The 22,692-nt window shown below is 41.4% G+C and overlaps 1 protein-coding gene across 4 annotated transcripts in view; it reads right to left on the bottom strand.

The window, feature by feature from the left end:
- Positions 1-22,692, bottom strand: part of LOC115474692 — a 73,351-nt gene that overhangs the window by 38,638 nt on the left and 12,021 nt on the right. For 2 of the 4 annotated variants that reach the window (XM_030210301.1, XM_030210303.1), the window contains exon 2: positions 5,748-5,870. In XM_030210301.1, coding sequence (XP_030066161.1) covers positions 5,748-5,808 — 61 coding nt within the window. In that variant the 5' untranslated portion in view covers positions 5,809-5,870. Of the gene's footprint in view, positions 1-5,747; positions 6,038-22,692 lie in introns of those variants that run through there. The other 2 variants (XM_030210302.1, XM_030210300.1) reach the window with 2 other exon arrangements.

Raw genomic sequence — 22,692 nt, 5'->3', positions numbered from 1 at the left:
GACAGAAGTTGGAAGAAGCGAGGAAGAGAGAGATTGCAGAATGCTCGGAAGAGCCAGAGACTGATTTTCCTAACACCAGTGCATCATAACAAACTCACAGTGTCTGCTCAGCTACAACCTCAGGCCTCATCTAAGACTGTGTAATCTACATTCAGATATACCCTTGGACTGATCTCTGCACTGAGACTCGCTGAGACTTTCAGCGCGAGTCAGAGGGAAAATCTGCTTCTCTACCATTGGGGGGGGTCTGTCAGACGGCAAGGTGAGATTCAGGATTTATTACCTATAGTCACGGGATAGTAGTCCTTCGTTTTTGTCTGAGATAGGTAGGTTTACGGCAAGACTTTTGGTCTTTGGGATTTAGCTGATAAGTTTGCAGATGATATTGGTGTAAGTTCTCGTAGGAATCATTAGGATAATCAGATGGTAATCTATTTTGGTGATAATCTATTTGTATAGCAAGTATTTTTGTATTTTGCTTGGCACTCTGCTTCAGAACTATTTATATATTTTTTTTCTTTACATAATAAACCCTAATATATTCCACCTTTGGCATGGTTATGGTTTATTTGCACAGCTAAGCTAGCATGTCGTTAGGGCTATAATGAGTTCATGTCATTGCTATCTAGTAATGTTCTCTGATGATAAGTACCTCTGAGCTACTGCCCTACAGTTCCTCCTGTCAATGGCACCACAGGGACCCTTAACATCCTCCCTTTTTGTAATTTGCCCTCCTGTTGGAAACTGGCAACTCCAACTTTCTCCTGTACCTCATAACCTTTGAATCCTCACATGCCTAGAAAGTTCCCTGCAATAATACACAGGACATAAAATACTTTAGTGGAATTCTAGGAGCTCCCATAGATAAATTCCTACAGAGAAGCCGATGCAGTAAGCTTGCATTAGAGGTGTATGCTGACAAGAGTTATTCTCCTTAATCCCCATTGTTTATTTTGCCTCCAAAATGAAATCAAGTTACAATTCTGGCCCCACTCCTTAACTGGTGGCACATGTATGTGTATGTTTGAAAACAGATACGGTTACATATGAAAGTGGCACCACTTTCACACAGATTTCATAAGAACATAAGCATTGCCATACTGGGACAGTATCCTGTTTTTAGCAGTAGCCAATCCAGGTCACAAGTATCTGTCAAGATCCCAGAAGAGTAAAACAGATTTTATGCTGCTTATCCTAGAAATAAGAAATGTTTTTTCCCAAGTCCATCTTAATAATTGCTTATGGACTTTTCTTTTAAGAAACTATCCAAACCTTTTTAAAACCCTGCTAAGCTAACTGCTTTTACCATGTGGAGCCTGCTGGGCTCATGCTGCTTATTTTATCCATGTACTCCTGTTGCTACACACACAACCCAACCTGGGCAATCTCTTCTTTCTATGTAAAATGAGCCTTCACATGGGATTACAATGTTTAATTTGCCACTATTGTTTGTTGAGGTTTCTTTCTTTTTTCTTTTTGTTTATGTAACCCTTGCTTGCCCAGTGAGCATCAGCGTGCATTACTTTAGTTTGTTTTTGGGGTCAAGACTAAGACTAGCTTGGCACAGTAATCCACTCACTCACACTCTCCATTCATCCAATAAATCAGCCCAGGCCAGAAGATGAAGTTCTGAACCAAAGGTTTACTTGGACGATGAAGGAAAACATGGGACAAAATCAATAACTGTACACAATCTGTAGAATAAAGCAGTTTTAATCACAGTCTTTAGTCAGGCTCTTAAGAACACTCTGCCTTGGAAGAGGTTTTGGGTAAATTTCTTTTACAGCTTTACTCTCTCTAGACCCCTCCTCCAATGGGAAGCTGCTCTGTAAATCTCCGTTAGGTTGTAGGACCTTCTGAGCATTCGTGGTCCTTTCCCTGATGGGCATTAAAGCCTGAGAACCCTAGTAACAGATCTTTTTACTCTTTCTCAATCTTCTTTATCACAATTGTGGTGGAGAGCTGTATCCCCATTCCAGCTTCTCCTTGGACAGATTCAGCAGCTTTTGTAGGCTCTGTTAGGAGCATCCCACTCCTTATCTCTCCGGGTACAGTGGCTCTGGCAGCCAGATAAATCTCTTTCCTCTTAATAAGTGTACTTCTGCTATGGAGGATAGAGCTAATCCCATTCCCCATGCATTAAAAGGTGCAATGGAAAGGGAAGCTAGAGTCAAAGACAAGGCTACCCCCACTAGGCTAGGGGTATTTACCGGCACAGTTTCTCTCCAAGTGGTGTTTCTTCCAACCATTTCCAATCACAGGCAGGAGAAACAGTTCCTGGTTGTAGAAACTGGGGGAATATTCTAAGTCAAAAGGTCAACACTCCAATAAGTTGGTAGAGCCCTGGTGGTCTTTTCTGTTCCTTATGGAGCAGAATATATGGGTCTATACATTTAGGACTAAATTCAATAAATGGCATCTCAAAAATTGGCACTGAAAAAAATACCGCTTAGAGCTATTCTATCAACAGCACTGAACGTTAGGTGCTATTTAATGCCAGGAACCGTGACTACTTTTAGGTTACACCAATAAAAGCCTAGTGTCAATTTTCATGCCTAAATTAGGCACGGATCCTCTTTATTCTACAACAACAATCATAAATTGTGGGAACACCCCCGAGCATATTTTATGCATGCTGTATTTATCAATCAAGCAACTAGGGTAGTGAGGTGAGGATTATTATTTTGGCTGTGTGAAATATTGTTTACTGAATTGTATGATGGTGGAAATTTTATTATACTGCAGAAGTCATATTTTTAGCTTTGTGAGATGACCTATCATTTTCTCTAGTGAAAGTAGGTGATAGGATAAGCTAATATTAGGGAATTTTGAAAGCTTTACTATACTGATTATATTTTGATTATTATGATATAATGTTGTATGATTTAAACCTTTAGATCCTCTGAGAGAATAAAGTGATAATACATAGAAATAAAGCATGAACTGTGATTAGGCTATTTTGTTCTGATAGAGTGTTGCGATCTAATTTTACTAAATAATTAGGTCTGGTTTTAGTTACTGTTACTCATTATGCTGTGACAAGAGCTTCAGCATAATGTGGAATGTGTTACCTGGACAGCTGCCATTGAATGCTAATACTTTGCAATTTAAGAAATTGTTAAAAATTCAGCTTTTTGTACAGGCCTTTTTTTACCTGATTGTTCAGTTTTTTTAAACTGTTTTAAGGGAGAGTATATACAGCAGTACTTTCAGGGGTGTGCTGGTAAATTTTTAACAACAGGCTCTTTCTCCGGAGGCAGCCAGCTCTGCAGTTGGAAGGGCCAGGGGTGGCCGGGGGGGGGGGGGGGAGCAACACTTGCCTCTCTCTCCTCCCTTCCTTTGTGCGGGCATGCTAGGCATACCTTTGCTAGCAGCCAATAAATGGACTGCCACCACTCCCAACGTCTTGCTCTGAGCAGCATGCTGGAACTTCTCTCACATGATCGAGAAGTCTCAGCCTGCTGCCCAGAGCTGGAAACAAGGAACAGGGAGCAGCAGCAGTCTATTTACTTGACTGGCAGGGCTCAGCATCCCCACCAGCAAAGTAAAAGACAATTCAGCAGGGGGCCCAAGTCCACATTTTGGGAGCCAGTTGTTAAAGTAGCCATGGAGGGCTCTACTTTAACAACTGGCTCCCAAAATTCTTAAAAACTTAACAACCGGCTCTTGCGAGCCTGTAAGAGCCTGCTCCAGCACACCACTGAGTACTTTGATGGTGAGTTACAATGATGGAGACAGTATGTGGCACTATGTTTTTGTATTGGTTTTTAATATGTATGTTTTTACTGTAGCCACTTAGTTTGTAAGCAGTTTAGAAGTTTTAGAAAATAAATAAAAATAAATAAATAAAACTTGGAAGAAAAACAAATTCATGAGTCATGTAACAGAGACAGCTGTAGAGATGTGGGGACACAGAAGGAATGGGCTGTTCCAAACGGAAGTGAAAGGACAAAAAAAAAGCAGATCAAAGAAAATAGTTTATTGAATGACAACCAAATAAACAAATCAGCCCGACACTGGCCGTGTTTCGCCCAACATTCTAGAATTGTGAAGGTTCAGGACGGTATTCACGTCACTATCTTTTATGATTCATTTGGTTCATGCTGTTTTTTTACTACATTTTGGAAGATTCATGATTTTAGACTTCCATAACTTTGTCATCTCGACTTTTAAAGAATACTGTGTAGCCCCTGACGCAGCCCTGTTGGGCGAAACACGGCCAGTGTCGGGCTGATTTGTTTATTTGGTTGTCATTCAATAAACTATTTTCTTTGATTGATCTGCTTTTTTTTGACCTTCCATCTTGGAGTTTGCAGACCGTTTGCCTTGCTGTTTTCCTAAACGGAAGTGAGACTCTTTGGGCGTCTTTTACTAAAGCGCGCTCACATTTTTAGCGTGTGCTAAAATTGTGGGCACTCTAAACATTAGAGACGCCAATGCATTCCTATGGGCGTCTCTAACGGTTAGCATACCCACAATTTTAGAACAAGCCAAAAACGTGAGCGCACCTTAGTAAAAGACCCTCTTTGTCTCCAAATACTTTAAACATGTGAGAAAACTGCTTTCCAGCTGGGGTGTAATAATTTTATTCTTTGCCTGCCCATCCAGACTAGGGTCAACAAATTATGCAATATTATATTTACTTGGCATTTTTTAATGCTTGCAATCACCTGTGCTAAATTACTATTCCAATTCCTAAATGGATACCAACATGAGCATTAGATTTTGTCACTACTTGTCTCCAGGACCCAGCTAAAGTTGTGAAATGCACTGATTTGGAACACTATTGTTGTGACCTTATAAGGAACAAGAACTCGGGAGGAATGCTTTTTCAAAATCTGCATAAAGTTTGAATTTTTGGTAGACCCCAAAGATTTTTCTAACATGTAAATTTAGAGGCACACTTTTCTGAGTAATACAATGTTACTGCAAGATGGGACTACACTACAAACCCAGGAATTAATCCCCGAATTCTAGGCCACTAAAAATTGTGAGTACAAATTTAGGTGTGTGCCTAATTTGAAAGCACAATTTAATTGAATAATGAGCCAATTAGAGCTGATAATTGGGCCCTAAATTTACACAGCCGGACCATGTGTAAAATTTGTACGTGGATCCAAAAAGGAGGCGCGGCCACGGGAGGGTCATGTAGATCTGTGGCACAAATGGAATTAAATTTATTAGAAAAGTGCATTTTCACATTTGTGTTATATAAGATTAAGTTTTCAACTAGTCCACTCCCACTCTACTGAAAGGAGGCATGCTTCCTGTTCACAGAAATGGGGGGGCACATTCTCACTCCTCTTGCACTGTATATTAGTGATGCACCCAGTCACAGAGGTATTATAAGGATAATTTTCAAAGTTGTTTACTTGAATAAACTGCGCTTACTGAAAAGCTGTTCTCCCTGCTCAGGAAAATATAGGCAGGGCATAATATTAAGAAGATCTACTTTCCACAGCCCGGGGAAGTGAGCATGTTTATGTCAAAGTATTAAAACAATAAGTACATTAGTTTGCTCGATGCCAAGCACAAGCGAGTATTGAAGCACACATACTTTTAAAGTTGCTCATTTTCAAAAAGAAGACAACATGGCTTTGAAAATTTCCTGCAATGTATGAAAGCTTAAAACGTAGCCCCAGTGTTCCTCAGACAAAAAAAAAAAAACACTGACAATCTCCTACCACAGTAAAACAGGCTGTGTGAACCTGAACAGATCACACATAGATCATTTGAAGAGGACTTACCCCATAGTGTGATTTGACCGATGGAAAGCAGTACTATGGTCAGTGTGATGCTCACCATCATGCCTCTGCAATTGCTGATGGAACTGCTCCATCCATCTGTCCCATTCTACTGCAAATCATAGCCTTCAAGATTCCAGACACATAAAGGAAGCAAGAGAGAAGAAACTAACATATGCAGGAAACACAAATAGCACACTGAGTTTAAAACCAGCTCTTCAAAACATTTAAAAAAAATAGAAAGGGTGGAGATAGCATAACCATACCTTATGACTCATAGGCATATTTCATGTGCATTTACCTTCAGTAACTCTCAACCCAGTCCTCAGGGCATACCCAGCCAGTTGGAATTCAGCGGAGATATCCTGAAAATCCCAACTGGCTGGATGTGCCCCGATGACTGGGTTGAAAACTTCTGCAGTAACTCGTCAAGTCGATTTAGAAGAACAAATATTTATCAGCTGTTTTGGCCACAATGGCTTATCCAGTGCAACCTTAATACATTCAGGTTTTGTGAAAGCAGACTTGAAAATAATAATAGACAGGTAATTCTAACTTGTAGTTGCACTTGCTGATTTGGAGGTGGAATCTGTGATTTTGGACACCAAAGTGTCCCAGGTGAGATGTTTTGATCACAAAAATGACCAGTTGGAGCCCATAAGGTTTTATTCAATAATGGAGATTAACATTGGCTTTGCTGTTGATCTGATTTTATGTGGTTTTATGGGGTTGCTGAGATAGTTATATATTTATTCAGGAATGCTTTAGATAGTTCATTCATCCCCATATTGGACAACTGTGACTTCTGAGGGTCTACAAGGCTTGGCGCTGTTTTCAATGTTATTTAACGTTTATCTACAGCCTGTTTGGATGTTTGTCCTACCTATGCTGATGCCATCATAATATTGTTCTATTAGCTGCCACATTTTCTGATTAACTTGTGTGACCTTCGTATTCTCTAAGATCAATTTTTTTGAATACAGGAAAATGAAATATTGCTAATAAATTCTTCAGTGGTACCTTCATTTCCTAATAGAATTCAATTGGCTGATTCTGTTGTTCCTACTCATGATATGGTACAGTATTTAGGGATACTACTGGATTAATTAATTTTAATTTATTAATTTTATTACATTTGTACCCCGCGCTTTCCCACACATAGCAGGTTCAATGCGGCTTACATAGTAAATAGTAAATTGAATTACAAAGATTTGTAAGGAGAATATTACAAACTGTAGTAAACATAGTAATAGAGAGGCCTTAAAAATATGTGGGTTGAACATAGAAAGGTGCAACAAAGGTAGGATAAGCAGAAGAAAAGAGATTGGGAGGGATGTGGTATAGGGAGGAAGGTAAAGAAAAGACTGGGGGATGAGCATGAAGGAGCTTGGGAGACATGGTCTAAAATATAATCATCGTTGACGCAGGAGTCGTGCGGGTGCGTTGTACGTTTAAGTCGGGTCATTTGGGTGAGCTTGCTAATGCAAATCAGATGTATCAGATGTACAGAGACACACTGTAGATAGTCCCTACTCACTGGAGCTTTCTAGAAATGTATGCATAGGCTGTGATAAACATTTGCTCGCCCTACATGAAATCAAGCTTTTGATTTAAATACCAATCAGAAAACGCACATTACCACATTCTCACAATCAAGTCACATCTGTTGGGAGTTGGCCAGCTAAGTCCTTACTCTGGTACAGTTTATTATCATCTACTGGGGCTGCGTAACCCTAGTGGCGCTTAAGTAGTAGTAGTAGTCTATTACAGCATGCCTTTTCAGTGCTGTGACTGCCTTTGTACACTTTTGTAACAGATCTTGAAACACGTGTCATAGGATTGTTATGCTTTTGCATTGAACACACAGGGTCTCACATCAGTTGGTTACAACAGTTTACAAAATTCCAATCCAACTAAGAATTGAAATTTAAGGTACAGATAAAGAACACTGTGACTGTTAAACAGATTAAACCAATTTGATCTGATGCTTGTTTTTTCATTCTGCTTTGCAATCAGTGGTCTTTTCAATTGATTACTGCAGTTCACTTTACAGTAGCCTTCCCACTTCATTCATCAGGCCACATTTCACTCTCAGGTTGAAAGAACTTGTTTTGTAGAATTACATTTCCCAATGAAGTCTGAGTTGAACACTGTCAAATTTCAGATAAAATTATTAAAACTGTTCCCCTTTCTCAATCCTTGCATTGCTGTGAGTGTTTTTCTCACTTTGCTGCTTGACGTTTGTTTGCATTTTTTTAAATTTGAGTTAGTTTGAATTGTCTATTGTTTTGTATTGATTATGTTATGTGTTTTTATCTAATGATTAGGCGTGGATCCCCCTTATTCTATAACAGCATGCATAAATTCTAGGAACGCCTCTGATCCACATATGACCCTCCCATGGCCATGCCCCATTTTTGGAACCATGCATAAAATTTACATGTAGATCCCTGCGACTAAAAATGTACATGTAAATTTTAATTGATGCCATGTGAGAGGGTTTATAGAACACTGCCCTCTCCCTTAAGGATTGTCCCTCAGACAGCCTGAGCTACCTTAATGTCACAGGTACTGCCCAGGAGGAAGTGTGCCGAGATGGGCGGAGCCAGTACCAGGGAGTTTAAAAGACAGGGCCAAACTGAGGCTAAGGAGGCCCAGGGAGGGAAGAGTTGAAGTCCCAGCATATGCCACTGCAGCGCCTATGTAATGATCGTGACCTAGCTGAAGTTAGTCACTTTTGCATCTTAACTGAGACTTACAAGCCTTGTTTTGAGGTCTGGTAACAGCCAGACCTGGAACTCAGAAAAGAACCGCGCGCTTATGGGCTGTGTTTGGGATGAGGCATCCTCAGCAGCTACAGACTGTGTTTTGGGCCAGCCAGAGGCCGCTTAAGACTGTGCTAGTGAATCACAGAGGTTTTTCCACCTTATGTTCCTGGGCCTCTGACATAACATGCCCTTGGATTCTGTTAAATAAACATGTGCTTTCTTTATAGCCCTTTTCTCCAGCTGTGTCATTTCACCGGCTCACCCACAACCCTTACTCAGGGTATCACATGCCACTTACTGCAAATAATTATCATTAGCTCTCAATTATCAGCACTAATTGACTTGTTGTTCAATTGCTAGCGTGGTTTGGTAAAATAGGCCCTCAGTGTTATACAAGGATTTTATTTTTACAAACAATAAGAATTATAATAATTATGATCAACCTTTATTTAATTCTCTCTGCAAAATCCATGTGCTTTACATACCAGAATCTCTGTCTCTCAGAGAATATATTTCTTTGCTAAGAAGGTGCCACCTCACTCACACTCAGCTCTAAAATGTCTAGTTTTCACTAGATTTCACAAAGACAGCTGCCACAGGCTAGTGTAAATCTCAGCAACTGACTACAAATTTCTTTCCCTAAAAATCATTCAAAAACATCTGCATGAAAGAAGCAAATAATAATCACACACAGGGAGTCTTTGATCTTACAGTGTGTGTGTGTGTGTGTGTGTGTAGAGAGAGATAGAGAAGTTCTTGGTTAGGTATTATTAGGAAAGGAATGGAAAACAAAAATGAGGATGTTATAATACCTTTGAATTGCTCCATGCGACCACACCTCGAATACTGTGTTCAATTCTGGTCACCACATCTCAAAAAAGATATAGTGGAATTAGAAAAGGCGCAGAGAAGGGCGACGAAAATGATAAAGGGGATGGGATGACTTCCCTATGAGGAAAGGCTAAAGCGGCTAGGGCTCTTCAGCTTGGAGAAAAGGCGGCTGAGGGGAGATATGATAGAGGTCTATAAAATAATGAGTGGAGTTGAACGGATAGATGTGAAGCATCTGTTTACGCTTTCCAAAAATACTAGGACTAGGGGGCATGCGATGAAGCTACAATGAAGTAAATTTAAAACGAATCAGAGAAAATGTTTCTTCATTCAACGTGTAATTAAACTCTGGAATTCGTTGCCAGAGAATGTGCTAAAGGCAGTTAGCTTAGCGGAGTTTAAAAAATGTTTGGACAGCTTCCTAAAGGAAAAGTCCATAGACAATTATTAAATGGACTTGGGGAAAATCCACTATTTCTGGGATAAGCAGTATAAAATGTTTTGTACTTTCTTGGGTAAGCGGGGTAAGCAACGCAGGGGGGCGCCGACCTCTAGAGGGCGCCACTCACTTGCAAAATCTTTTACCTGAAGTTGTGATTCTCCTCTCTCCCCTGCCCGCATCAGGAAGTGAAGGTAGCACAGCAGTGCTGAGACAGACACACTCTGCTAAAGTTACTTCAAAAAGTACAACCAGCAGCTATATGTGTCTTTGGTGTGGGAAGAACTTTTCATTCAGGGTGAGCTTGAAGAACATTCAAATTAAAGAGAACAGGTTTGAAGGAAGGTGTGCAAGTGAGACTGGGGAGAAATAAAAAATAAATAGTGTAATTGTTATCTGTAAGTGGTTCAAAGTTTTTGTTTTTTCTGAGCATGTACACTGGAGGGCATGAATGAAATGATGTGTACATAATTATCATATCTACAGCTAAAATCCATGTAAACTGGCTGAGGTTCAACGAGGAAGTTTAGCTGACGTATAGTGTAGAATAGCTGGTAAGTAAAAATCTGATTGCTTTTTTTTGTATGTTTGTTTTTATATAAAACATTCTGTTTGGATAGGAAGAGTTTGTGATATGTGAAAATACATTTTGCTTTAATGAAATTGCTAAACTTTAGAGTCAGAGACTTATCAATGAAGGATACATACAGTCAGGGGTGTGCTGGTAAATTTTTAACAACAGACTCTTTCTTCAGACATAGCCAGCTCTGCAGTTGGAAGGGCCAGGGGTGGCCAGGGGGGAGGGGGAGCCACACTTGCTTCTCTCTCCTTCCTCCCTTTGTGAGGGCACACTAGGCATACCTTTGCTGGCAGCCAATAAATGGACTGTCACCACTCCCAACGTCTTGCTATGAGCAGCATGCTGAAACTTCTCATACATGCTGGAGAAGTCCCAGCCTGCTGCTCAGAGCTGGAAACAAGGAGCGGGGAGCAGCAGCAGTCTATTTACTTGAGTGGCAGGGCTCAGCATCCCCACCAGCAAAGTAAAAGAGAATTCAGCAGGGGTCCCAAGCCCACATTTTGGGAGCCGGTTGTTAAAGTAGCCATGGAGGGCCCTACTTTAACAACCGGCTCCCAAAATTCTTAAAAACTTAACAACCGGCTCTTGCGAGTCTGTGAGAGCCTGGTCCAGCACACCACTGCATACAGTGGAAACGAAGCCCTGGAAACGGAGTTAAGAGGACAGATACCAGCAACAGAATCAGATACTGGGCCAGCATGATCAGAAAAAGAAAGTCACCAGCCAACAAAGGTAGAAAAACTTAGGTCTCTACAATTACAAGGGCTGGCCATTCCTAATTATACTAATAGTTTTTAATAGGCTAAGTCCCACTGAAAAGCCTCTTTATAAAGGCAGTGCTTTCTCTGGAGAGCAGTGTTAAGAAACAGCAGGTAAGCAGTGAATCGAGATTATCGATGATTATGATAAAAAAATCTCAGTGTACGAGAAAACTATGTCCAATGAAAAATCTGCAGACAGAATCTTAAAATGGTCTTGAAAAAGACCATTCTCTGAGTGATCCTTCTGCCACTGCGCGCTGCACACTGAGATTCTTTTATCATAATCATCGATAATCTCGATTCACTGCTTACCTCAGTAATCAGACTCCTGATGTAGGCCATCTGGCCGAAACACAACGTTGTGTCGAGTCATTTTCAATGTATAATTGTTTTATTATTATTTGTTGTAGAATTAATAAACATTGTATATTTTAATTTTACTTTGGTTCCAGTTTTTGGGCCGCCTGGCTCACACTCCCACCTTTTTTATTTTTATTTGACGCCCCGTGGGATCTACTGAGTTCTCCACGTACAGTGGTGGAAATAAGTATTTGATCCCTTGCTGATTTTGTAAGTTTGCCCACTGACAAAGACATGAGCAGCCCATAATTGAAGGGTAGGTTATTGGTAACAGTGAGAGATAGCACATCACAAATTAAATCCGGAAAATCACATTGTGGAAAGTATATGAATTTATTTGCATTCTGCAGAGGGAAATAAGTATTTGATCCCCCACCAACCAGTAAGAGATCTGGCCCCTACAGACCAGGTAGATGCTCCAAATCAACTCGTTACCTGCATGACAGACAGCTGTCGGCAATGGTCACCTGTATGAAAGACACCTGTCCACAGACTCAGTGAATCAGTCAGACTCTAACCTCTACAAAATGGCCAAGAGCAAGGAGCTGTCTAAGGATGTCAGGGACAAGATCATACACCTGCACAAGGCTGGAATGGGCTACAAAACCATCAGTAAGACGCTGGGCGAGAAGGAGACAACTGTTGGTGCCATAGTAAGAAAATGGAAGAAGTACAAAATGACTGTCAATCGACAAAGATCTGGGGCTCCACACAAAATCTCACCTCGTGGGGTATCCTTGATCATGAGGAAGGTTAGAAATCAGCCTACAACTACAAGGGGGGAACTTGTCAATGATCTCAAGGCAGCTGGGACCACTGTCACCACGAAAACCATTGGTAACACATTACGACATAACGGATTGCAATCCTGCAGTGCCCGCAAGGTCCCCCTGCTCCGGAAGGCACATGTGACGGCCCGTCTGAAGTTTGCCAGTGAACACCTGGATGATGCCGAGAGTGATTGGGAGAAGGTGCTGTGGTCAGATGAGACAAAAATTGAGCTCTTTGGCATGAACTCAACTCACCGTGTTTGGAGGAAGAGAAATGCTGCCTATGACCCAAAGAACACCGTCCCCACTGTCAAGCATGGAGGTGGAAATGTTATGTTTTGGGGGTGTTTCTCTGCTAAGGGCACAGGACTACTTCACCGCATCAATGGGAGAATGGATTGTTGGAATGTAATTGTATTTTACATGCATTGCCTGTCACCTATTATTTCTCTGTGATTACTCTGTGACCTCTGATGTGAATTACTTAGAGAGGTCACACAGCTATGCAACTTCCTGTGGGGGTTAGACACAGCAGATGCAGCACATGCAGCACATGGAGCACATGGAGCTCATGATCTCTCCTAACCTGAGAGGATCTATGGTGGTGTGAGCATCCATTACCATCTAAGCACATGGAAGGAGCTGATAAGACAAATGTATAGTAATATGTATATAAAAGCCTGTCTGATTATAATCTAACTGCAAACTGTGAGTAAACAGATGTTTTGTTACTTCAACTTTAAAGTGACTCAGCAGTGAATTATTCAGGGGTGAATGAGAGAGAGATGAAGAAAGAAATTAACATTTCTAAAGCTGAAGCTGTGTGTACTAAAATCTGCTAATTATTTACTACAAATAATACAACAAAAGGGTTATGGGCCCAGGCTCAGGAATTGAAAAAGAAGAGAAATATTACCAGGCAGAAAAAAAGGCCACATTTTTCTCTTAAGTTTTAAAGGAAAGATTCAGTCTGTCTCTCTCTCCCCCCACACAGCAGACAGAAGGCTAAGAAAATGGCTGAGGGAAGAAATTCACCATTGTTCTATTCTCTCAAGGTGCCTAAATTAACTGAGTTTAATTATCGGCAGTGGGAATTAAGATTCATATGTCTCCTTCGAGCAAAAAGATTAAATATATGCTTAGACCAAGACAGAACAGCTGAAAATATGGCTGAATGGGACAATGCAAACTATTATGTGAAGTGCATGCTTTTGGAAGCTCTCTCAGAGAAACAAGCCATATTAGTGGAGGGAAAAGATACACCAAAGGACATTTTATGTAAACTGAGAACTATGTATGCAACTACATATGCAAAGCAGCAACCAATTTGGTTGGCAGAGTTGAATGAAACCAAATTAAGGGATAAAAGTAAATGTAATGATCACATTATGCATCTTATGTCTTCATTTCAAAAGCTAGAACTTTCTGGAATTCCCATGTGTGATGCATTGAAAAGAGCATTTCTTTTTACCTCACTATCAAAGAAGTTTGATGTTTTTAGGTCTGTAAATGAGGCCATTGAAGGGCAATCTTTTGAACAGGCAACATCAAAACTAAGGCAGGAATGCATAATAAATGATTCTGAGGAGATGTGTTCTCAAAGCAAGTCAGAGAGAAATGAAACAAATTTCTTGGCAAAGAACAGAGGAAGGCGGAGCTATGGGAAAACTCCACCCAAGGGCAAGCTGATTTGCTACTCATGTGGAAAGGAGGGACATGTATCTAAATGGTGTAAGGAAACACAAAACACTCCCTCTAGCTCACCTAAGCCAATGGAACTAAAGAATTTTCAAACCAGGAAATGTATGAAGGACAAAGATAAACACAAGGGCTTTTCTAATGGCAGAAAAATCTTTGACTATGGTAAATAATAATTCAAATGAAAGTACTTGGATTTTGGATTCAGGGAGCACATGCCATTTAACCAATTGTAAGAATTTCTTTCAGGAAATGTGTCCAGAGGAAGGTATTCTTAAAACTGCAAACGCAGGGACTGCTAAGATCCAAGCAAAAGGTATTGGATTCTTAAAATGCAAAGTGTCTAATGAAGTTAAAGAAATTCCTGTAAGTGATGTCTTGTATATTCCCCAAGCAGTTTGTAATATGCTTAGTGTATCTACATTAGATAAGAAGGGATTTGTGATTCATTTTGAAAACAGTAAGTGCACAATCTCTAAAAATGATGAAGTGTATGCTGAAGCTTTTATGCATAATGATGTTTATAAGCTGAACATTTCAGGTGAAGCCTCACATATGGCGCAAGTAAGGAAGAATGATGGTAAATGTAGTCTGGAAATCTGGCACCGCCGCCTGGGACATCGTGATTCTAAGGTGATCCAGGATCTTTACAGTAAGCAACTAGCCACTGGCATTCAGATAAGTGCAGATGCTGGTAAAATTGAGAAATGCATAGACTGTGTTACTCAAAAAGGTGTGAGACCCTCATTTCCTGCATACACAGGAAATAGGAGTAATAAAGTGCTGGACTTAATACACAGTGACTTATGTGGACCGTTTAATATCCCATCATTGGGAAATAACAGATTTGTGCTAATATTCTTGGATGATTTCTCTAGATACTGTGTGGCCTATTTGCTGAAAGAAAAAAGTCAAGTCACAGACATGCTGAAGAAATACGTAGCCATGGTGAGCAATAAATTTGAAAGAAAACCAAAGGTTCTTCAGACCGACAATGGTGGTGAGTTCACTTCACAAAGCATGCGCACATTTCTAGAACAAGAAGGCATTCAGCATATCACAACAGTAGCTTATACACCAGAGCAAAATTCTGTTGCAGAGAGAAAATTTAGGTCACTTGTGGAAATGACCAGGTGTATGCTGTCAGATAGCAATCTCCCTAAAAGACTATGGGGGGAAGCCATTCTCACAGCAGTGTACCTACAAAACAGAATGCCAACTAAAGGCGCTGAGCGCACACCACATGAGACATGGCATGGTAGGAAGCCAAACCTGTCACACATAAGAACATTTGGAAGTACAGCATATGCTCATATACCAAAGCAAAGAAGGCATAAGCTGGATTCCACAACAGAAAGGGGCATTTTAGTTGGCTATGCTCCAGGACACAAAGGATATAGAATTTTGAATCTGAAAACTGGCATTGTTGGCATAAGACATGTTACATATTTTGATGAAAACAAAAGGGTTGATAAAGGCTGGATTATCCCAGATGAGCCTTATCATCCAGAATATGAAACTAGAACCATAATAGACATGCCAGTGTATATAAATGCCATACCAAGGCAGATGTCTGAAAGCAACTCATCTGTATCTAACGAGGAACAGGCAGAGGAAACAGACACAGAAAGGATCATTGAAGAAGACAGTACAGTTGGAAAAGGGGAATCAATTGGAGAAGAACTCTCAGATTTAGAGGATGCGGAAAGGTCAGACCAACCTGTTGTCAGACGCTCATCCAGGGAAAACAAAGGTGTTCCACCCCCAAGACTGTCTTACCTAACAAAGTCAGCAGAAGCTCAAGAGCCCTTAACATGGGATGAGATTGAGAAAATGCCAGCAGAAGAAGCTGCTGAATGGCATAAAGCTGCACAAGAAGAAATTGATGCATTGGATAAAAATAATACTTGGATTCTTACAAAATTACCTCCTGGCAAGAAAGCTATAGGATGCAAATGGGTATTCAAGTTAAAAAGGAATGCACAAGGAAAAGTGGAAAGGTATAAAGCCAGATTAGTGGCAAAGGGATATCTTCAAAAATATGGAGAAGATTTTGATGAAGTGTTTGCACCTGTAGTGAAACACACGACAATCAGAACACTTCTGAGCATTGCAGTCTCAAAAGGCATGCAAGTCAACCACATTGATGTGAAAACAGCGTTTCTTCATGGAGACATAACTGAAGACTTGTACATGGAACAACCAACAGGTTTCATAAATACAAAACAAAGACAGCTAGTGTGTAAATTAAACAAAGGTCTTTATGGATTAAAGCAAAGTGCAGAATGTTGGAATGAAAAATTGCATGAAATATTGACAAATTTAGAATTTAAGCAAGGTGAAGCAGATAAATGCTTGTACACTAGGTGCAGAAATGGACAATATGCATACATTTTAGCTTTTGTTGATGATCTGCTCATTGCAAGCAAAAGTGAGCAAGAGTACAAGGACATTGTAAAGTGTTTAAACCAGAATGTTGAGATAAAAGAACTTGGTAATGTGTCATACTATCTTGGTATAGAAATTGAGAAACAAAATGATGGTTCTTATCTTCTAAGCCAGAAGCAGAAAATAAATGAGCTTATTGAAAGTTTAGGTATGCAAGATGCCCAAGTTGTAAGCACTCCCATGATCACTGATTTTCTGAAGGATGAAACAGTAAGAGAACCTTTACCAGATAACATCCAATATAGATCAGCCATAGGTAAGCTTATATATCTAGCTACCACATACAGGGCTGATATAGCAAATGCAGTAGGAATTTTGAGCAGAAGGGTCAGCTCACCTACCAAATCAGATTGGACTGCAGTTAAAAGGATGGTAAGGTATTTAAAGGGTACCATTGATTGTAAATTAAAGATTTCAGCCAATAGTAATCCAAAACTAATATGTTACTGTGATTCAGATTGGGCAGGGGATCATTCTGATTATAAATCCACAAGTGGATATGTGTTTATGTATGGAAATGTACAAATTTCATGGGCCAGTCATAAACAAAGTATTGTGAGTTTGTCTTCTACAGAAGCTGAATATGTGGCCGTATCGGAAGCGTGCAGAGAACTGATGTGGATTGAAAAACTTTTGCTGGATTTTGGAATAGCTGAAAAGAGACCAATCCAGATAATGGAAGATAATCAGAGCTGCATCCGACTGTCACAGAATGACAAGGTTCAGTCACGCACCAAGCACATCGCAACGAAATACCACAACGTGCGAGAGTTGGCAAAAGAAGGGGTCATCAGTCTACACTATTGTCACACCAGTGAGATGACAGCTGACATCATGACCAAACCGTTACCCAGAGAACATTTTGTGAATTTGCGTATAAAGCTTGGACTTTGTATGAATAAATAATTGCATGACAGTTATGCATGAGAAGGGGTTTGTTGGAATGTAATTGTATTTTACATGCATTGCCTGTCACCTATTATTTCTCTGTGATTACTCTGTGACCTCTGATGTGAATTACTTAGAGAGGTCACACAGCTATGCAACTTCCTGTGGGGGTTAGACACAGCAGATGCAGCACATGCAGCACATGGAGCACATGGAGCTCATGATCTCTCCTAACCTGAGAGGATCTATGGTGGTGTGAGCATCCATTACCATCTAAGCACATGGAAGGAGCTGATAAGACAAATGTATAGTAATATGTATATAAAAGCCTGTCTGATTATAATCTAACTGCAAACTGTGAGTAAACAGATGTTTTGTTACTTCAACTTTAAAGTGACTCAGCAGTGAATTATTCAGGGGTGAATGAGAGAGAGATGAAGAAAGAAATTAACATTTCTAAAGCTGAAGCTGTGTGTACTAAAATCTGCTAATTATTTACTACAAATAATACAACATGGATGGGGCCATGTACCGTACAATTCTGAGTGACAACCTCCTTCCCTCTGCCAGGGCCTTAAAAATGGGTCGTGGCTGGGTCTTCCAGCACGACAATGACCCAAAACATACAGCCAAGGCAACAAAGGAGTGGCTCAGGAAGAAGCACATTAGGGTCATGGAGTGGCCTAGCCAGTCACCAGACCTTAATCCCATTGAAAACTTATGGAGGGAGCTGAAGCTGCGAGTTGCCAAGCGACAGCCCAGAACTCTTAATGATTTAGAGATGATCTGCAAAGAGGAGTGGACCAAAATTCCTCCTGACATGTGTGCAAACCTCATCATCAACTACAGAAGACGTCTGACCGCTGTGCTTGCCAACAAGGGTTTTGCCACCAAGTATTAGGTCTTGTTTGCCAGAGGGATTAAATACTTATTTCCCTCTGCAGAATGCAAATAAATTCATATACTTTCCACAATGTGATTTTCCGGATTTAATTTGTGATGTGCTATCTCTCACTGTTACCAATAACCTACCCTTCAATTATGGGCTGCTCATGTCTTTGTCAGTGGGCAAACTTACAAAATCAGCAAGGGATCAAATACTTATTTCCACCACTGTATGTGGATTCTCTCAAGGCCAAGAAGCTTTCACTCAGTCAAATGATGGGAACAGAAGCCAGTCTGTCATGGATGAAAGGCATTTATATTCTCTATAAACTTCTCAATAATCTTGGACACAAATGGCAGATTGAAGATTGGCTGGTAGTTGGAAAAAAACAGTGCTTTTTTTGTGCCGGTACGCAATGGTACGGCGTATTGGCACCTTTTTTTTGCCCCCCCCGGTGAGTCCTGCACTTCCTCTCAGTTCCCTACTTACTTTTTTTTTTTAAGACTTAGCAGCACAAATGGTGCAGGCAGCGATTGAAAGAGGCTGTCAGCGTCGGAGCTTCCCTCTGCAAGTCCTGTCTATGTTGTTTCAACTTCCTGTTTCTGCATAGGCGGGACTCACAGAGGGAAGCTCCAATGCTGATAGCCTCTTTCAATTGCTACCTGCACCGTTCACGCTGCCGAGTCCGACGTTGGCAGGCAGTGGAGAAGGAGGAGGGGCTGGGAGGAGGATGGGCTGGAAGAAGAATCGCTGGACATGGGAGAGGGAAGGGCAGGGGAGAGAGGAGACATGCTGGACATGGGAGGGGAAGGCAGGGGAGAGATGAGAATCGCTGGACAGGGATGGGAGGGGAGGGCAGGGGAGAGAAGAGAATCGCTGGACATGGATGGAGAGGAGAACAGGAGATAGAGGAGAATTACTGGACATGGATGGATGGAGGGGTTGGTGGGGAGAGAGAAGAAATGCTGGACTTGGGTGGAGGAGAGGGGAGAGAGAATTATTGCTTTATATGGATACAGGGGAGGGAAGAGAGGAGAAATGCTGGACATGCATGGAGGGGAGGAAAGAAAAAAGAAGATGAGGGAAAGAGAAGAAAGGAGAAAAACTGCACATGGATGGAGAAAATAGGCAAAAGCTGGATCCACGTTATACCTCCTCCAGTCAATTCCATAGAGGACAGGGCCGGTCTTAAGCCGAGGCGGCCGCATAGGGCCCCGCGCTTAGGGGGGCCCGCGCGGCGCGCCTCAGTCAGCCTCTTTCCGGCCGCAAGGATCTTCATTTTCCTTTTAACTTTACCTTCCGTCGCCGCCTCGACAGAATCCGAGCGTCACTGAAAGCGCTCCTCCTCTCCCGAGTCCCCCCGACATCTCTAGCAGAACGCAGCAGAACTGGAGCTCTTCCTGATTCATTCATTCTCAGTGTCCCGCCCTCGAGGGCAGGACACTGAGAATGAACGAATCAGGAAGAGCTCCAGTTCTGCTGCGTTCTGCTAGAGAGTGGGACTCGGGAGAGGATGAGCGCTTTTAGTGACGCTTGGATTCCGGCGATGGAGGCGGGTAAAGTAAAAAAAAAAACAAAGAGCCATCCTTGGTTGGGGGTGAAAAAGAGGGCGCCAGGGCGGGCAGGCAGTTGAACGTGGGAGCGGGTGGGTAAGGGAGAGAGGACCTGGACATGGATGGTAGGGCTCAGGGAGAGGGGGTAATGGCTGGATAGGGACGATGAATGGAGGGGGCAGGGGAGAGGAGCATGGATGGGAGAGGGCTCAGGGAGAGATGGGAATGGCTGGATAGGGATGATGAATGGAGGGGGCAGGGGAGAGGAGCATGGATGGGAGGGCAGGGCTCAGGGAGAGAGGAGAAATTGCTGGACATGGAGGGCAGGGGAGAGAGGAGAAATGTTGGGCAGGAATGGAGAGAAAGAAAGACAAAGGAAGGAGATGCACATGGATGGAGGGGAAGGGATAGAGGAGAAATGCTGGACATGGATGTAGGGGAGGGGAGGAAAGTAGATGCACATGGAAGGAGAGGAGTCAAAAGAAATGCTGGATATGCATGGAGGGGAAATTGCTGAATTTAAGGACTGGATCAGAACACTTTGAAGGCAGATGCTGAAACTAGAGAAAGGATAGTAACAGGGCTACAGATGGTAGACAGGACACATAAGGACACAGGAGGATGGTGGACATGGTGAGAGAAAAAATATCAAATGGAAAGAAGACACTGCATAAAACAGAAGACACTGGGACCAAAGCGAATAGAAAAAAAAACAAATGATCAGACAACAAAGGTAGAAAAAAGTATTTTATTCAGAATGTATTAATTGGAATATGTCAGCTTTTGGAAATGTGCATCTGTGATATTTTGCATGTAAGTTTCAATTTTTCTAGTATTGCTGCATGCTGAGTCTGACTTCTTGAGGTAACTTTCCAGTTTATTTTGCCTTCATATCTGTTGTGTCATGTGTTTTTCATGCGTGATCAAGGTGCAGTATCCTGCTAGCATGTAGCATTTGCAGCCCTTTTTGTATTGTTTTTTTCACGAGGTAGTGTATTGGTGTTTTAGAGCCTGGTGTAATTACAGTGCTGTCTTTCCATGCATAAGGTTGTAGCTTGTCCTGTCCTTAGAATTAGTGCTGTTATGATTTGGTAAGGTTATGAGTGTGTTTTTGCACAAGTTTGTGTATAGTGTTTTGCAGTGGAGAGATTGTGTGTCCGCACCTCTGACCACCCCCCCCCCCCCCCCCCCGGGGTTATGAGAATTGGAACTACTAATTGTAGTGGACTTGAACTGAATAATTTCTGGGGGGGGGGGTTATGATAGCATTGTGCTTATTATTTCAATCAGTTTTTCTGTACAAGTTTAGCTTGAGCTGGGGGCGGAGCTAGGATGGGGCCCCACCAAATTGGTCTGCATAGGGCCCCGCACTTGCTAAGACCGGCCCTGATACAGGAGGACCCAGCTTTTACTTATGGATGTATGGCAAGAAATGAAGAAGAAAGGAGGAAAGTAAAGAAATAAATGGAAAGGAAGCTCTGGAAACGGAGTTAAGGGAACAGATAGAGAGCAGCAGAATCAGAGACTGGGATGAATAGAAAAACAAAGTCACCAGACAACAAAGGTAGAAAAAAATCATTTTATTTCACTTTAGTGTTTGAAATATGTCCAATTTGAGAATTTATATCTGCTGTCTTATTTTGCACTGGGTATACTGGAGCTGTAACAGCTTATAGAAATTATTTCTGATGAAAAAAATTCACATTATTTTTTTCTCCTATACTAGTATAATATTTTCAATGATGTCTGTTTATATGCGTCATAGCTGGTGTAAGGGGTGTGGCTATCATAAGGGTGGAGCCATATGTGGTGACCCCCATCCATAATGAGTACCGGCACCTTTTTTTCTGCAAAAAAGCACTAGAAAAAACTAAGGAGTCTGCTTTGTCATCCTTAAAGAAAAGGTCTTATTACTGCTTCTTTCCAGGATTCAGGATAAGTAATGGTGGCCTAGCTGATTTTTCACCATCGAATGAATGAAAGGTAGAAGAGGAATCAGGAAGGAAGTGTTTAAGCAAATAGGCAGGAAGTGGATCTGTAATGGGTAAGTAGAGTTCAGAGAATTGATAACCTTAATTAAATGAAACTGAGCAATCAAGCCCAACAGCAGGTACCTCTAGTCATTGTTCTCTCCTTAGACGACAAAAAAGCATTTCATTATCTGCTGGTGTTACATGTTCATGGCATTGGTCTGAATTTACTCCAAATGGTTAGAATGTTATACATGTCTCTTAAAATGCAATTATTTATAAATTCCTTGTTGTCTAGGTTAATCACACTGTAAAGGGAGGCTGCCCACTCTCTTCACTTCTGTTTAATATTTAAAGAGACTTTATAAAATACCTAGGAGTTTGGTATGGTAACTCACATGAAGAAGATTAAGACGATAGAATGACTGACTCCCTTATGAGGAAAGGCTAAAAGTTAGGTCTCTTCAGCTTACAGAAGAAACTGCTGAGGTTCAAAAAAAAATTTAGAATCAAGTTGAATTCCCCAACAATGAAAACTAGGAACCGGTGTAATAGGCCTATCAAAGAGGACTGGAGTACAAGCAGGAAGCAGATGAGTACCAGTGATCCATGATGCTACAGTCTTAGGGATTAAGAACAAGTTGGTACTTAGTTAACCAACCAGATCTGTCAGACCATAGGAGCCAACTTTTCAAAATGATTGGGGGTGCTGAAATTTTTTTTTACAGATGGTGCATTCCCCCCTCCCCTCGTCTCCCCTCCGAGTTCCAGGCCCCCCTCCCTCCGAGTTCCAGGGTCATCATCTTGACTTCCCTTGTTGGGATTATGGCGGCCGGTAGCAGTGGTAAAAAGCGTGCAGGCTCGGTGCTTACTTCAGTTTTCCCTTCTCTCTCTCTCAGCTCTGGTCCCGCCCTCATTTCCTGTTTCCACAAGGGCGGGACCAGAGCTGAGAGAGAGAGAAGGGAAAACTGAAGTAAGCGCCGAGCCTGCACGCTT

This window comes from Microcaecilia unicolor, chromosome 7, assembly GCF_901765095.1.
Source record: "Microcaecilia unicolor chromosome 7, aMicUni1.1, whole genome shotgun sequence".
In the NCBI taxonomy this organism is placed as follows: Eukaryota; Metazoa; Chordata; class Amphibia; order Gymnophiona; family Siphonopidae; genus Microcaecilia; species Microcaecilia unicolor.
This window is presented reverse-complemented; position numbering and strand designations above follow the sequence as displayed.